The sequence below is a fragment of the Sinocyclocheilus rhinocerous genome, unplaced genomic scaffold, assembly GCF_001515625.1.
Source record: "Sinocyclocheilus rhinocerous isolate Xijiao unplaced genomic scaffold, SAMN03320098_v1.1 scaffold2076, whole genome shotgun sequence".
In the NCBI taxonomy this organism is placed as follows: domain Eukaryota; kingdom Metazoa; phylum Chordata; class Actinopteri; order Cypriniformes; family Cyprinidae; genus Sinocyclocheilus; species Sinocyclocheilus rhinocerous.
Genome location: NW_015638957.1, coordinates 207,806 through 221,407, shown reverse-complemented (window position 1 = coordinate 221,407; position 13,602 = coordinate 207,806). Strand labels below are relative to the sequence as shown.

The 13,602-nt window shown below is 41.1% G+C and overlaps 1 protein-coding gene across 12 annotated transcripts in view; it reads right to left on the bottom strand.

The window, feature by feature from the left end:
- LOC107750316 (transcription factor 7-like 2) overlaps positions 1 to 13,602 on the bottom strand; it is an 89,186-nt gene that overhangs the window by 9,907 nt on the left and 65,677 nt on the right. For 11 of the 12 annotated variants that reach the window (XM_016565642.1, XM_016565641.1, XM_016565643.1 and 8 more), the window contains 3 exons: positions 6,379 to 6,511; positions 4,618 to 4,720; positions 3,319 to 3,405 (listed from right to left, as the gene is read on the bottom strand). In XM_016565642.1, the coding sequence (XP_016421128.1) occupies positions 3,319 to 3,405; positions 4,618 to 4,720; positions 6,379 to 6,511 (323 nt within the window). Of the gene's footprint in view, positions 1 to 3,318; positions 3,406 to 4,617; positions 4,721 to 6,378; positions 6,512 to 11,554; positions 11,904 to 13,602 lie in introns of those variants that run through there. The other variant, XM_016565652.1, reaches the window with a different exon arrangement.

Sequence of the window (13,602 nt, the reverse complement as noted above, 5' to 3'; positions counted from 1 at the left end):
GCCATGTCATCCGGGCCACCCGTCTGCTTCTACTGAGGGGGGGACCGGCGTTGCAGCTGCAGTGCCATGATCATTAGCCCCCACCTTTTTTCTTTCTCTTTCTGTCCTTGCATACTTGTTAAAATTTCCTCTGTTCCGCCGTCCAATTTTTTCTTCCTTCTCCTCCTGACTGTCCCATCAGCACCACCCCCACCCCCACCCCCACCCGTGCCGCTGTTGCCATAGCGAGGCCCAGGTTATGGTTTAAACATGACGGCCATCCCTTTGAAGCGCAGGGCATCATTCCGCTCATCAGCACGCAGCGGAGCCTGCCACCAGTTTAGCCCTGCTGAGGGAAGAGCGAGACAGAGAGGTGTGCCAAGAAGGGTCCCTGCAGGGCCCAATGTCTCAATCTTCTTCCACACCAGCGGAGTGTCAGTGAGTGCCATTTAATTGCCAATCGGAGCGATGGCCTCGGCGCCTGTTTAATGTATAATGACCCCGCCGGTGCGCTCTGTCTCTCATTCACTTTCTCTTCCTCTGCGGAAAAAGAAGGGATGGGAGCAGAGGTGCGGGTGGAGGAACATATCAAAGGGCAGGAACGGGCAGGGGCCAAGGGGCCTACACTTCCTCCCCCTGTCACCCAGGACAGCCGATACACCTGTACGACTCCAACCCCATTATCAAAACTATGTAGCTAATTTGCCGGATCCGAGTCCATGCCGTTCGCGATCTGAAATTTATTTTTTAGGAGGCTGGAGTGAAAAGCAGATCGCTACATGAAGCCCTGTGTGCTAACTGCATAATAAATGGCAGCAGATAGGGCCATCAGAATCTCTCTGAGCTGAAGACAGGCACTGGAGAGCAACATATGGGCGTCTCTTAATCCCGAGGCCTCCTAGAGTTCTTGTCCACTGACTGTGAAAGAAGACAAAGCAAGACTTCCCTCTCCCTCTCTCTCGCCAGCTTTATTCACAGAAAAACCATAAACACAATTAATGAAGCCTTTTCCTGGTGCTCATTATTTTGCGCAGGAGGCCGATGACAGAGGACGCCGTTGGTTTTGACACAAACATGCTAAAGCACCTTCCCTCCACAGAGACACAAGACCACCACTTATTAATCTATGCTAATTCAATTACAGATTATCAAAATGCATTAGCTCTTCCCCAGCACATCACCAATCCCCCTAGCCCCCATTCAGAAGATTCAATTAGCCTGCACTGGAAATAGGATGATCACAATATAAAGGCCTCATTAGAATAGAATCAGCTGTCACTTAAGTGAAGGTCCAGTGCCGGAGCAGCGGCTGCAGACCCGCACGGGCTCCTGACGGCGGAGCAGGCCTAGGCAGGGTACAGTACAAATGACTTCTCTATGGAGCCGAGACCTCAAAACACACACATGGAGAAAGCTGTTGGTGTCAAATGTGTAAGGCCTTGGTTTCAGAGCCAGCTGTTAATAAAACAGACCTTTAAGAGTCAGGACTGGCTGCAAAGACCCTGGTGTCATAAGCAGAGCAGCTGCCAATGCACTCGGATCATCACTGCAGAGCTAAATATTGTGTTTCAGAGCTGTTATGTTTGGCCTGACCACTTTAAACTGTGTGATGATGATGAAAATATACTAGATGCAAGTGCGAGATTGGGCCTCATTTACTCACGCAAGCAGAATGAATGTTAATTGTTTGTTAGAACATTCTTGTGTGAATTTGCTGCATTCACTAAAATAATTTACTTTATTTTATGATTTACTTATGAAGAATTTTTTTCTGCTCATGTTTCTTGAAGTAATTTGCAGTTCAAGAATGAACTGTTCATAAGTTATTCTTATGCAATTTTTTTTTCCATTTAATGAGTTGTTTTTCGTTAAGATTTTACAAATGATTTTACTGAAATTCGTTCTGCTCATTTCATGAATGAATTGTTTGTAAAACCTATTGTGCATAAATGTGTCAATGTACTTAAGAGTTAACTGTTTGTAAAGCAATTTTTACTAGATTTGTTGCATCAATGAGAACGAATCTAGAAAAAATGTTTTACGAGTGATATACACAAAAATTCATTCTGCTCGTTTGATTAAATATTTTTTCTTTTTCAAGAATACATTTTTCATAAGTATACTTTGTACACAAAAATTTATAATTACGCAAGAATAGTTTGGCGAATAATTTACACAAATTAGTTTCTGCTTTTTTAATGAACGAACTGTTCATCAAATCATTCTCAAGTAAATTTGACATATTTATGCAACAATTTATGCAAGAATGACACAAATTTTACACAATTCACACAGATTTGTTTCCAGTCGTGTTTCATGAATGAGGGCCCAATGTTTGAGCATGTTAAATATCCTGAATTTCCTAATTTTCCTTCTCCAAAGCTTTTCTCCCCTCAAAAATGCTCAAACCCAGGCCAGTGTTTAAGGCGCACAAACCCCTCCCTGTTCCTCCCTCCCGTTCTTGCTTCCCTGCTCACATTTATCCATCAACGTCTGCTGGTCCAAGCTCGCCAGGCCTCCAGAGCTGCTTTTCCAATCACACTGCAATTAAACAGGAGTTTGTCCCTGTCTGGAGACACAGGCTGGGTTTGAGTTGGTCTCCATTTCTCGAAACTATAAACCAGATCTGCCTCTGTGCCTCTCTGGCTAGCCTCAGCACTACCACCATCATCATCATCGTCACATTTATCATCATTGCGAAAAGAGTATCATATGTTTCAGATTAGGGGGGAAAGGCCGAGTAAATGCAGAAGGTGACCACCATATGAAGCTGTTTGCATCTCACTTTTATGTTTAAATGACATAAAAGCAATAAAGCAAACAGAGATTTGTCATCTACAGCAAACACCTCCCACTTCTCACATAACAGATGAGGAACAGTCACAAGGGAGCAATCACTGTGACAGTTAAAACAAACATACGCTCACACACATATCCCACAATCCCCCCACACACACAACCATTATTGCTCTCTTGGGGACATTTGTGTCCAAATTGCCACTTGAACCAGACCCCAAGAGCCCACACAAAGCTCTCGCTCAGAGTCCAATGACGGCCCCCGAAATCTGCAGCATTTTACGAAGAGATTCTTTACTTCTGCATGTGACTGTAGCTAAATTGACAGTCCTCTTGTTCTCTGCCATTCAATCGGGGTAAACGTTCTTTAGGGGTCTCATTATAAAATGATAACAATAATTAATATTTGAATACGTGGCGGATCGCATGGGACCGTCTTTTTGAACACTGAGGCGAGAGCGGTCTCTCCTTAAGGGAGAAGTTTGCAGGGGTTTTGACACGCTCGCTTTTTCAGCGAGTCGGTCGTCCCAAGGCTCAACTCACCTTGACATGGATGCATTGACAGTGAGGGCAGTTGGGTAGGGGTGTCTGAAACCTCCCGTCGTGATTGGGTAAACTGGTTGACCTTGCCTAGGAAAAGAAGAAAGGAAGAGAGGTAAAGGAAGGGATGAAAAAAGAGGGAAAAAGGCACTCTCTATGCAGGCGGCTTTATTCTCATTTGATCAGAACAAAAATCTAGGGGATTGCAGAGCGCAGATCAAAGGGAGGCAAACTCTGAACAATTTGAATGCCACAAATCTGATAGGAATGGATAATTAAATTTCATAACCCTGCGCTTGGTGTCGATGGAGGCCCCTCTCCCTGAGCTGAAACTAGGTATTTTGTTGTGCTAATTAAAGACGAAGCACCGGCCCCTTTAATGGAGCCATCACGCTAATTGAGGTCTACACATCCAAAGACAAACAATAATGAATGTAAATTTATACCAAAATAAAGTGCAGAGAATCAAAGGGCTGTGGCTGCGCTTGGGGCCTCTCTCGGTATTTAGATCGCGGTGAGAAAACATTAAATTAACAGAGCTTAATTTGTAGCCTTCTGTCATATTAACAAGTGTTGACAAGGGTTACCAGGGGAGAGCCCCCGTGTGGAATTGTGGGTAAAATACTGGCAATCACAGTTCATTACTCTAATTGGACAATACAGAGACATGCAAAATAGCATTTGCCACAAAGAGGCAATTTAGAGTTTAGGGGATGAAGAAAGCCATGGGTGCATTGCTGTGGGCCCCAGCGGTGCCTTTCCAGAATGTATAAACTGTACAGAGGTTAAGAGTTAGCTTTTGTGGTATGTGATGGCCAAAGTCTCAAACTGCATCTTAAATACCCAGAGGCCCACAGCAAAGTGGACAGAGGCCTGGTGAATATAAAATACACAATAACAAAATGCAACATATTTGAACAAATGCAGTCTTATGAATGTCATAATATATAAAGTGGTGCCCAAAAGTCGGATTCCTCAAAAAAAAAAAATCTGTGATTCATAATCAAATTGAACCCTAGAAATATAAAAGCTGTAAAATAAAATAAACACTGATAAAATTGTAATATTTTATTTTAATCAAATATTTTGTTCAAAATTTAAATGTTCTGGTATATATTAAAATATATATTAAATAAAAAAGAATTATATTCAAAATTAATTAATTAAAAGCATTTTTAAGATCTCAGACTGGACCCCACTGTACATCATGTTATAACACTACAAAAAAATAAGCACTAAAGTTTCAAAGGATTAATAATGATCACAAAGATGAAAGAAGAGGAATAAAATTGGGCTGCTTACTGTGGTACTAACCATCCTAGCGGATGGGGAATCTGGCCTACAGTGCCAGGTGACAGAGGGTAGTAGGGGGATATATCTGAAGGATGTGGAGGCCTTGGGATTCCTGCAAGAGACATAAAAAATGCAAAGAAAAGAATGAAGAGAGAGAGAGAGAGAGAGATGTGTGTGTGTGTGTGAACGGTGTGCAAATGTTTCTACTCTTGTCCTGACACAGAAATTTCCCGATGAAGTTTAAGTGTTAAATTTATCCTTTGTGAGATACACAACTGAACAAAGTCGACTTAAGAGGGAGGTGGGAGAGGGAGGAGGTTGAGCTCACATGCACAGCTCTAAATCACACGTTCTGATCAAAGCTTGAGGAGGCAGCCACGATGTTGTATGGCACACGGGAGAGAGGAGAAAAAATACAGAGCCCTGTCACATTTGTCTATCGAATCAGAGGATTAACAATGGGCGATAATTGAGGTTCACAAGTCAACAATGCAAACACTGCGGCACGTGTTAAGAGAGACTGACACATTTGCGGTGGATATCTGTTCAAGTGTGGAAACAGTCCCAATATTGGTTTTAGAGTTTAATGACCAATTAACTACATTATTAACATTACATGTGGTGGGGAGATGGTTTACAATAGCATAAGTTAGAATAGAATATCTTACAACTTTTCACAAAAGCTTTTACAAACGATGTGAATGACAAAATAAACATCTAGCTAACAAACTAGCTGACTTTGGACTGACTCAATGTACTTCCACTTAGACTACTTGATACTATTTTGCCTCAAAATCTACTAAATCTGGTTCAGTAAAAATAAAAACTCAACAAAATTAGTAATTCTAAAGGTAAACGACTAAAACGAGTGTAAAAATTCTGCTTGATACTGCTGGCTAATGCTAGCTGCGCAGGAGGAGGAAAACAATGCCTCCACAGCACATTGGCACTGCATACAGCGGTCTGAATACATTTGTTAATTAATTAAACTCTAAACTCAATTAAGCGAGCCATTAAGCAGCACATTAAACAGTCTCTGAGTCCTTAAAGAGGCCCTTAGTGATAAGGTCTGTTATGAGAGCAGAAAAAGACCTCTTAAAGTCAGCATGCAGGTTGTTGACAGCTTTGAAGAGCAGCTGTTCGACTGTATAGTGTTGCAGAAGAACAAAATGCCTCTGTGCAATAATCTGATTCTGAAACATACCACCAAATGACATTATATCACAGCTGAACAGAAATCTTTTTGTTTTGAGATGAGAATCCTGACAGATAAAACATAAGCCTTCAAATCGAGTTTCCCGGTAAACCTCCTGCTCATACAGTTTTCATCCAGGTTGGGAAATCTAGATTCCACAATTGTCCGATTTGTATGTCATCAAAACGGGGCAAAAACTGAGATTTTGTTTCTCAGAATCAGAAAAAAAATTGCTTCGGGATCCCGCAGTTAAGTAACAGAGGTCCCCGGCTACATTTCCCAGAAGTCAAGTGGCTCCACAAGCTTAACCGACCCAGGTCAACAGCTCCATCTCAACATGCACACAAAAGGAGGGGTGCAATCTTGGCCCTGAGCCAAGACGACTCTGAAATGCTCTGATGCATCTTACCAGGTAGCTGTGAATGCAGTAGTACAGACTGGCGAGATCATACAGAGTAACCGTGACAGCGCCTGAATAGGTTAGGCTAGTTAACAGGCCTGAAGGTTAGCCTTGGGTTTCGTCCTGCCTGTTTTGAAATTCATGAATATAAAGGAAGACGTGCATGCATATGTACCTGTTTTGGGGTCCACGTCTGCCTGTAGATGTGGAGGGGGGTTCCCAGGCGTGAAGTGCTCATTGCTGTAGGTGATCAGAGGTGTGAGCGGGTGCACATGGTGAGGGTGCTGTACCACGGGGACCTTATTAGACTGGCAAAAAACAGAAAAAGAGAGGGAAGGGAGTGGGAAGAAGAAGAAGCTGTTAATACATGTTTGGGTTGAGGCAGAAACACACCGGCGCCTCGATTTCAACTATGCATCCATCACAAACCACAAGCCCATTCTCAGAACAGTGTGATTTGTAATTAAAAACACTTTCAGAGGTGCACATTATTGATTCAAACAGCCACTGGATACATAAAAGCTTGATTGCATTACGTGTCTCTGACCCAAAAAGCATCATGTTTACAATCACAGAAACCACCTAATAAACCAAATGACAGTCATTCTAAGCACACTCTTGCTCGCCCTCCTTTTTCTCTGGGTTACCCACATCTCGCGCTCCCACCCCTTCCTCTTCCTTCAGGGTCTGGTTTTGGAAAGGGTTTGCATTGTAAAAGATAGGAGAGGAGGGGTGGAGGGGAAGAGAGAAAATCCATTTCTGCATTTTGGTCAAATTGGTTTTAGCTATGTAATCTGCTCTTTGTGTTCTTAAGTGGCACAAGCCCCATTTTCAATTACCCAAGATTACAGCCGAGCAGAGGGGTACTGAGGCATAGCCTGGCATTAGTGTATTCCCAGTACACGCGACCTAACCAGATTACTGCCGTGCCATAGATTTGACGGGCCACACGTGGACTGGAATTTGCTTCCGTAGACGCTGCATAAATTGGCGCTAACCGAGCCGACTGACAGGAAAACATCTCACACCCTGAGTTGTTCACATACATGCGGGTTTTGAGGCGCCCACGTGTCTGATTGACAGCTGTGCATGTCCCGCAGCATATTCGAGGGGATGGAAAAGGGCACATAGGGGCCACTGTCTTTATTTAAAACATGCCAAATTAAATCCAGCACTTGAGATGTTGTAAAAAAAGCAATGGTGTTGGATGTCAGGACATGATTTATAAAAGCAGAGGTGAGCCATCCTTTTGTCAGGACTAAAATATCTAAGCTCTGAGAATAGGAAGGACACCAGGGCCCAGGCCTGAGAGGTTGAAGTATCCATCCAGGGCCTCTAAACGTGGAGAAAGAGGCACAGAGAGAGACCGCTTTCAGCACTGGAGCGTTGTTCCGCTCTGCCATACTCCCAATGAAAGATTAATGAACTGAACAGAGCTGCTTGGGGAAAGAAAAGGGGCTCTGGGGATGTTTTTGGGGCCCCTGAGAGCAGAAAACAGCGTGGAGACAGAAAGAGAAATGCGAAAAGGAAAGCGCGAGGCCACAGAGAAAAACAACTCGAGAGACAAGATATAAAAATACATTTTAAAAAGAAAGACCTCTCATCAGAAAAACAGACGGGATGATGACAGCTGCCAAACAAGGCTGACGAGTTTGCCATTAAAGGAATGGTGCTGCACACCCCTCCACCACAAGCTACCCCATAACCTCCCCCTCAGTAATGATGTGAAAGAATGTTGTCAATTCTCCCTGCGCTGAAAGGCTTTAGTAGCCATTTAAATGAGTTCTTTTGTACAAGGCCTCTCCATTGAGGGACAGCTCCAAATGGCTGTCCACTGCGGCCACATTCACCCAGAGACAAGCCAAATGATTTACATCACAGTCACTGCGTCTAAGAGAACCCCTTTCAAATGCCACATAGCCACACGAATAATAGCCGGGCATCCCGTTTAACTGGCTTCTAGGGAGCGCAGCACGCTATTGCAGTTCGCTACAGTAGCGTTTCTGCCCGCTTCTCTACGTGATCGGATCAGTAAGACCCTAAGAAGAAAAAAGGATGTAGATTGGAATAGCTAGAAATGGAATTTCTTTAACTTTTATTCTTCACATTGGGTAGTACTGCTAGAAAGACTACTTAAAACATGGACCTGCGTTTAGGCCTCATTTTAAAACACGCAAGCACCTTTTTTTCATGATGCCTTCCGTAAAAGACACACAGCGGGACAAAAATAACATGGCGCAATGGATAATCACCATACAAAAACACATTCTTTAAACAATTTCCCTTCTGAGTGCTATTCAAGTCCATTAAGTCTTCAGTCTTAAGAAAAGCTTCACAATAAATCTGGCTCTATTGACCCCGTTGCTATTGTACGATGGCTTTACCATGTTCTTCCAGACATAGCTAATTGTCTCTAGCATCTCAGGGGAGTGAAGAAGACCACCTACGTATGCGCCTGTGCATACCCGCGGACAACCACATACTGTCGGGCGATAACAATCGCAGAATAAGCGCTCTTTAAAACCCTTCTTCTAAACAACTCATTGAGTTTAGAGACTGACACACGGAGGTCCAGCGAGACGCACAATAAACCCACACAAGGAACACAAAGAAAATATGTGGGTGTCTTTTTCCCTATTATGTGCAAAGAAAGTGGGCTACTTCCTGTTTAATAGTTTGCCAATACCTCCCACCACAACCATCACAACTACACAGAGGAAAAAATGCTAAAGGACTAATTCACATAACCAGGTAAATAATAATAATGATAATATAAAAAAATTTAAACTAGATTTCCAAATGTGGTAATTTCCTGAAAAAAAAACAGCAGTTTGTAGATGTATTTTGGTAAGGTAAATAAATATAAAATACTCTTAATATGTGTCAACAAAATCTGTCTGCATAGCCATTGATTGTGTGAGTAAATCTGTAGACAAACGTACCCTCCTCCGAACCAATAAGATTGACAGTTTCTGCTTGGGGTCGTGACCCCTAGTGGTGGTCTTACAAAAGCCTGGCCTGTTTTAATGGAGAGGCCATGGAGAGGCCTGTTTGTCTTAGAAGAGCATGTCACACTCATTTTGATGCAGCGTCTATCAAATCCTGTCCTTCACTCTCTCTTCCTCTCTCGTTTCATGCCAAGTTATGTGCACACACACTCACACACACATGCACTCACCCTTCTGACATCTTTAGATAAGTCTTCAGACAGTTTTTTACTTTTCATGATTCTGATCACAAGAATCACTTTTTACTTTTAATTTACTTTTACTTTTTAATTTTATTTTTCACAAAATACACACTGTCAAATAAGAGAAAGAATATATCAGGGATCCGAATTCCTTTTGAGCAACAAATTGCCATGATCATTTTAGTAACAATTTGCAGTAAATTTTAATTATTATTATTATTATTATTAGTAGTAGTAGTAGTAGTAGTAGTAGTAGTAGTAGTAGTAGTAGTACAGTAGTAGTAGTAGTAGTGGTAGTAGTATTATATACATATAATTATTCTTATTTTTATCATTTATATATCGATTTTCACAATACTCAAGGCCACTTTACAACAAAGCACAAATACTCAAGGGTAAGCTTTACAACAAAGCAAATAAATAAATAATTACATACATGCATAAATATTGTTTAAAATATTTAAACAATAATTAAAAAATAATAATTTCATAAAGACTGTAGGAGTTTTTTTTTTGACAATTAAATATTTAAAAGCAGAACATAGTTATAAAAATATATATTTACTATATAAATTTCCATAATAAATTATAATTTAAATAAATCATAATAATTCTAATTTAAAATGTTTAGCTTAAAATGTAGGAGAATCCTGATATTTAGCTAATCTTATTTTAAAAAATCATTTAATAGAGACTGGGAGTTTTTTTAGACTATTAAATATTTAAATATACATTTACTATATACATTTCCATAATCATAATTAAAAATGTACAATTTATAATGTAAAAGAACTTTGATACAAAGTAAATCTTACATCAGCTGATTATTAGAAAAAAATTGCGATACTTAGTTATATTTGTGGTATCTGGTATCTGTGAGTGGCCTGTGGAAGAGATACAAGGAAAAAGAGGAAGACAGAGGGCCGGACAGCAGCAGGAAAAAGCTGTTGGCGCTGCATTTCCGCTTGGTGGCACCTTGCAGAGCAAATTTAAAGACAAAATGTGAAGGTTGCGACCTTGTGGCCCCTGAGGGCCCAAGCACCTCTCTCCGCTTTACGGCATGATATGATGAGTTGTCACTGGAGCTTGTGGGCTCTAATGAGCTGTAGTGTGGCTGGGGTGGGGGGGACACGCAGGGGGTGTGACATCCTCATGATGGATAGAGGGGCTCTCAGGCCTGCGAAATTCCAGAGCAAGCAGAAAAAGCTGCCAAGGACTTGAACTCGAGAAGTGTACGTGCCAGTGGCTCGCATCCAAGCACAGTGGACACAATGCAGAAAACATCCACGCTTGTTTATGTATGGGAATGTTCAAATGAGCAAGAAATAGATGCAGCCAAATCCACGCAGCCAATGAGTGTCGTTCAGAAAAGAAAGCTCGAAATGAGAACTTCAAAAGAATATGGAACTATGATGATGTCACCGTCACTATAACAACCCTCATCCGCCCACCGCTCACACAAACGGATACAAACAAAACGAATGCCTAACTTTGACACTCTATGAATATATAAATAGCAACTTCCCTCCTCTGTTCTCAATACAGAAAAACATAGTGCCAATTGTTTACTTCCTTAATATAAAAACAATTATGATAAAGAAAACTGTAAATCAAATTGGTTTTAAAAAAACAAACAAGAAAACATGTAATATTGCTTCTAATGAAATTGAAAACAACATAAAAGTGCAGGATTATTTAATGAATAATTATTGATGCATTTTAAGCATCAAGCAAATGAAAAAAAAATTGTTTTGTTAATTTAAAGCAATAAAGAAAAATTAAATAACAACCAAACTAATTTTCTTAAATGCAAATTTCAAATCTTAAACATCAAAGCCACAGGCTAAAAATAAGCACCAACAATACTTATGCTATATTCCTTCTGTTCATATATTATGACTTCCCTTCCAAACCCTCAACCCTGTCATCAGACATTTTTTTAATGCCATATCCATCTATCTATCTCTTAGTTCTTCCTTATGAAACACACACACACACACACACACTCACAGACATCTTAAGCCACTCTGCGGCAGATAAAATGACAGTGCATCCTTTACCGCAGTCCTAGCACTGAGTATGTCTAAGAAAAGAAGAAAGAAGATTTTAAAAAGGCCACAGGAGTGTGAAAACAGCGTGTGTATTAGCGCTGAGCACTTACCCAGGCATTGAGACTGAATTGCCAGCAGCCAACCTGCTGTAGGAGAGACAGCCCAGAGGCCAGAGAGCCAGTCTTTCCTCCCCTCTCCTCCAGCCCCAGTGAAAGGCCTTCTCTCGGGTACATTAGCAGCTCCGTGGCCCTCCCCTGTCCTCCACCTCTCACTCCCGCCAACGAATAAGAGTATTTCTCCTTTCTTCCCTCTCTTCTTGTTCTTTTTCAACCTTAGCTTCTTTCCCAAAACTGCTATTGTGTTTGAGCGGGCGCATGTGTGTGTCCCACACCAAACGGTCGCACACACACAGAAGTTCACGTGCACGGCATTGTTCGCAGGGCCGGTTTTTTTTTTTTTTTTTTTTGTGTGGGTTGGGGGTCGCAGTTTAACTAAATACAAGCTTTGATCGCATGTTTAAACCGTCTCTACATGCTGCAATAACAGCTGTATTTAAAGCAATAATTATTTAAATTAAAAAATAAAACCTCTTGGGTAGAAGCTGAGGAAACATACAGTAAATACTTAGTTTCTAGTTTAACTCAATGCAGTATTCCAGTCAGAACTGATGGCTTAATGTCACTGTGTGTAAGAAAGTGAACGTGTTACATTCACATAGTAAAGTCAGACCTGTATCATTATTCATTATACTCTTATCGATGCAGTTTCATACGTGAAGGGTTTTCATTTGCTTAGTGTTGGTTTGATTGCATAATTTTATTTTATTTGGAGTGGGTCTTTTGCGGATCACAGGGAGAGCTGCGTCTCAGGACGTCCGGTAAGGCCTGTCCTCCGCCAGCGGATAATCGCTCATTTCTCCGTAGGGTTTTCCTTCAGCAGTCAGTCTGTCCAGCTCAAAACGATACGTTTTTTAAAAAAGATGAAGAGAAATCTCACTTGATAGTTATCAGAGCTGCAGAGATGTCTTCCCACAAGCAAAGAAACATGAAAAAACACTAGGAAAAAAAAGGCTTATTATGGTTGTGCATGTGTCTGTCCAAGTTTGTGTGTGTATGTGTGTGTGTGTTTGTGTGGGTTCTGCAGTGCCTCCAGGATGCCCAAAGACGAACTAGCAGCTTGAAAAGCCTTGGCTACAACAAGGTAAAGCGAGCAAGGCAAGGGAAGAAGACAGAAAGAGAGAGAGAGCGAGAGAAAAGACAAGAGAAAACAACATCCACAAAGGGAGGGCAAGATCAGCAAAGTGTGGCAAGCAGTCACTTAGCTGTGTGATTCGGACAGTCCCCTCTCTAAGCCCACCATCCGGGGGAGGACGGAGGAAAAGGGGAGAAAGGTATTTGTCTCCGTTTTGACATGGATGTGACATCAATGTGGGGTCTTGTTTCTATTGTTTTATTCCCTCTTTTTCTTTTTTAGGGGAATAAGGAAGCTCCTACATTTAACTCTTCATGGCCTTGCCCTGACAAAACTACAAAGGCCTTTGGTGCACAAGATCCTCTCTTTTATTTGTGTGTATTTTTTACTTTACTTTGCTGTCTTGAAATAATTTTTCTAAATATGTGTAACTGTCTGGATTCACATTCTTCACCAAAAAACAAGGACTTGAAATAAATAAATAGACGAAGGAATGCTTATTAATAACTAATTAAAAACTTTCCATCTGATCAAACTCACAATCTAAAAATTTGTATCTTTCCCCTTCTTTTTTATTTCAAATGTTTCCAAAAAATTTTTTATAAAGCCACAAATATCCCACTATTTTAAACCTTTTAATTTCAAATTTTCAAATACACTGCAAAAAAAAAAATCTAAAACCAACTGTCATTACATCTGAAATTATTTTGTACGATTTTATTTTTCTCATACATTTAAAAGAAAAAAAATTACCTCCATTTTTCTGAAACTGAGAAAGTGCACATGCTGTTTTTCAGCACTTAAATTTTCCCTCCCTCTCTCCTCGCCGTTTTTCGGCTGCTGTCTTTCGGCCCTAAATGCCAAAACAAAACCCTGGGAATGTCCTCTACAAGACTCACACAAAAGCCAGACTGACAAGTAAGCGCCCCGGCAACGTGGCAGCTAATTGCCTCCCCTCCCTCTATTC